Genomic DNA, 2,547 nt, shown 5'->3' with positions numbered 1-2,547 from the left:
AACGCAGCAGCGGGATTTCGAGGTCCAGGAGCTGCCTCAGCGGGGGGTGGGGACGCGCCGGACCCCTCCCCGGGGTGTGCACCCTGCCGACCCACTCCCGGCTCATTGCCCTCTTACCTGCCCCAGAGGCCTGAGCCCGTAGAGATGTTTTTAAATCCTCTGGCCGACAAGAAGTTCTTATTCTGGGACCCCACCCTCTTGGAGGCCGTCAAGACGGGGGACCCCCACACGCACGAGTTCTTCCGCCTCCTCTCCCTGTGTCACACCGTCATGTCCGAGGAAAAGAATGAGGGTGAGCACGCAGCGGGCCTGCGCCCTCCCCACCTTCCCCTCACCGGCCTGGGGCTTCCTGGGTGGGGCTCGTGGCCAGGAGGGTGGCCACTTATGCCCTGTGTGTTCTCCCTCCCCACCCAGGGGAGCTGTACTACAAAGCCCAGTCCCCAGATGAGGGGGCCTTGGTCACCGCAGCCAGGAACTTTGGCTTTGTGTTCCGCTCTCGTACCCCCAAAACCATCACCGTCTGTGAGATGGGCACGGCCGTCACTTACCAGCTGCTGGCCATTCTGGACTTCAACAACACGCGCAAGCGGATGTCGGTCATCGGTGAGGCCGGAGCGGGTGCGGGGGACTCGGGGTGCGGACGTCGGTCATCGGGGAGGCCGGAGCGGGTGCGGAGGGGTCGGGGTGCAGACATCGGTCATTGGGGAGGCCAGAGCGGGTGCATGGGGGTCAGGGTGCGGATGTCGGTCATCAGGGAGGCCGGAGCGGGTGCGGGGGGCTCGGGGTGCGGACGTCGGTCATCGGGGAGGCCGGAGCGGGTGCGGGGGGCTCGGGGCAGACCAACGGTCCAGAGTGGGTGGGGCATGTGGGGCGACCCTGCCAAAGGGTCGAGGTTGGGCTCTTCGCAGGCCTGAATCCCTCTGGGCTCCCCCCGCCCCCCCAGTACGTAATCCAGAGGGGAAGATCCGGCTTTACTGCAAAGGAGCTGACACCATCCTGCTGGACAGAATCCACCACTCGACCCCGGAGCTGCTCAACGCCACCACCGACCACCTGAATGTGGGTGTAGGGCAGAGGGTGGGGTGGGGGGCTGCGGTTCTGCCCCTCGTGGTTGGGAGTGGGGAGGGGTGACTTTCTTGGCTGTGCCTCCAGGAGTATGCGGGGGAGGGGCTCAGGACCCTGGTGCTGGCCTACAAGGACCTGGGGGAGGAAGACTACGAGGAGTGGGCGGGCCGGCGACTCCAAGCCAGCCTGGCCCAGGACAGTCGGGAGGACCGGCTGGCCAGCGTCTACGAGGAGATGGAGAATGACATGATGGTATGGGACGGGCCCCGGCTGGGCAGGGCGGGGAGGGCGCGTGCCTGGGGCTCATGCCAGGGACGCTTGTGGTATTCCAGCTGCTGGGCGCCACGGCCATCGAGGACAAGCTTCAGCAAGGGGTGCCGGAGACCATCGCCCTCCTGACGCTGGCCAACATCAAGATCTGGGTGCTGACCGGAGACAAGCAAGGTGAGAGAGGCTGACAGGGTGAGGACGTGGGGCAGAGCGCGTGCCGACCCGGTTGGGGGCCTGCTCACGGCTCACGGCTCCGCGTCCTCTCTCGGTAGAGACGGCTGTGAACATCGGCTACTCGTGCAAGATGCTGACGGACGACATGACGGAGGTGTTCATCGTCACCGGCCACACGGTCCTGGAGGTGCGGGAGGAGCTCAGGTGAGCAGGCCGGGGTGGTTGGGGGGCTTCCGGAGCCCGGGGCCCTGCTCCTGCGCTGGGGGACCGCAGTCTCCTCCCCGCCAGGAAAGCCCGGGAGAAGATGACGGCCCTGTCTCGCGCCGTCGGCAACGGCTTCACCTACCAGGAGAAAGTTCCTTCGGCCAAGCTCACCTCCGTCCTGGAGGCCATCGCCGGGGACTACGGCCTGGTGATCAGCGGGCACAGCCTGGTGGGTGCTCCGTCCTCGGCGCAGCCCTGTCTTTCTGCGAGCGCTTCTCTCTCTGCGTGTGGCTTTCGCGTCTCGCCTCGTCCCCGCGGCTTCGGAGGCGCTGGGTCCCTGAGGGCCTGGGCGGCGCCGACTCCCACGTGTCGGCTCTCGTGTGCCGCAGGCCCACGCGTTGGAGGCAGACATGGAGCTGGAGTTCCTGGAGACGGCCTGCGCCTGCAAAGCCGTCATCTGCTGCCGGGTGACCCCCTTGCAGAAGGCACAAGTGGTGGAGCTGGTCAAGAAGCACAGGAAGGCCGTGACGCTCGCCATCGGCGACGGGGCCAATGACGTCAGCATGATCAAAAGTGAGTGGGCCGCGCAGGGGGCGGACGGCGACGGGCTGGGGGCCTGGGGCGGGCAGGCGCGCAGGGGCGTGTGGGGCGGGGGCGCTGATGCGCCTTCCTGCTCGCACTCCCGTCCCTGCAGCAGCTCACATCGGCGTGGGCATCAGCGGGCAGGAGGGGATCCAGGCGGTCCTGGCCTCCGACTACTCCTTCTCCCAGTTCAAGTTCCTGCAGCGCCTCCTGCTGGTGCACGGCCGCTGGTCCTACCTGCGCATGTGCAAG

At 67.2% G+C, this 2,547-nt stretch overlaps 1 protein-coding gene across 1 annotated transcript; it reads left to right on the top strand.

The window, feature by feature from the left end:
- Positions 1-126: 126 nt before the first annotated feature.
- Positions 127-2,544, top strand: LOC105311291 (phospholipid-transporting ATPase ID-like; the record flags this gene model as incomplete). Its single annotated transcript, XM_011387277.1, has 9 exons — positions 127-292; positions 415-603; positions 944-1,059; positions 1,153-1,317; positions 1,398-1,509; positions 1,608-1,713; positions 1,798-1,942; positions 2,103-2,286; positions 2,408-2,544. Coding segments are annotated over 9 exons (1,320 nt in total), but the record flags the coding sequence as incomplete, so codon positions are not given.
- Between the last annotated feature and the right edge of the window lie 3 nt (positions 2,545-2,547).

The sequence above is a fragment of the Pteropus vampyrus genome, unplaced genomic scaffold (assembly GCF_000151845.1).
Source record: "Pteropus vampyrus isolate Shadow unplaced genomic scaffold, Pvam_2.0 Scaffold1000002936, whole genome shotgun sequence".
Taxonomy (NCBI): domain Eukaryota; kingdom Metazoa; phylum Chordata; class Mammalia; order Chiroptera; family Pteropodidae; genus Pteropus; species Pteropus vampyrus.
The sequence above is the reverse complement of the archived record's forward strand: the minus strand, read 5'-3'. Positions and strand labels throughout refer to the sequence as shown.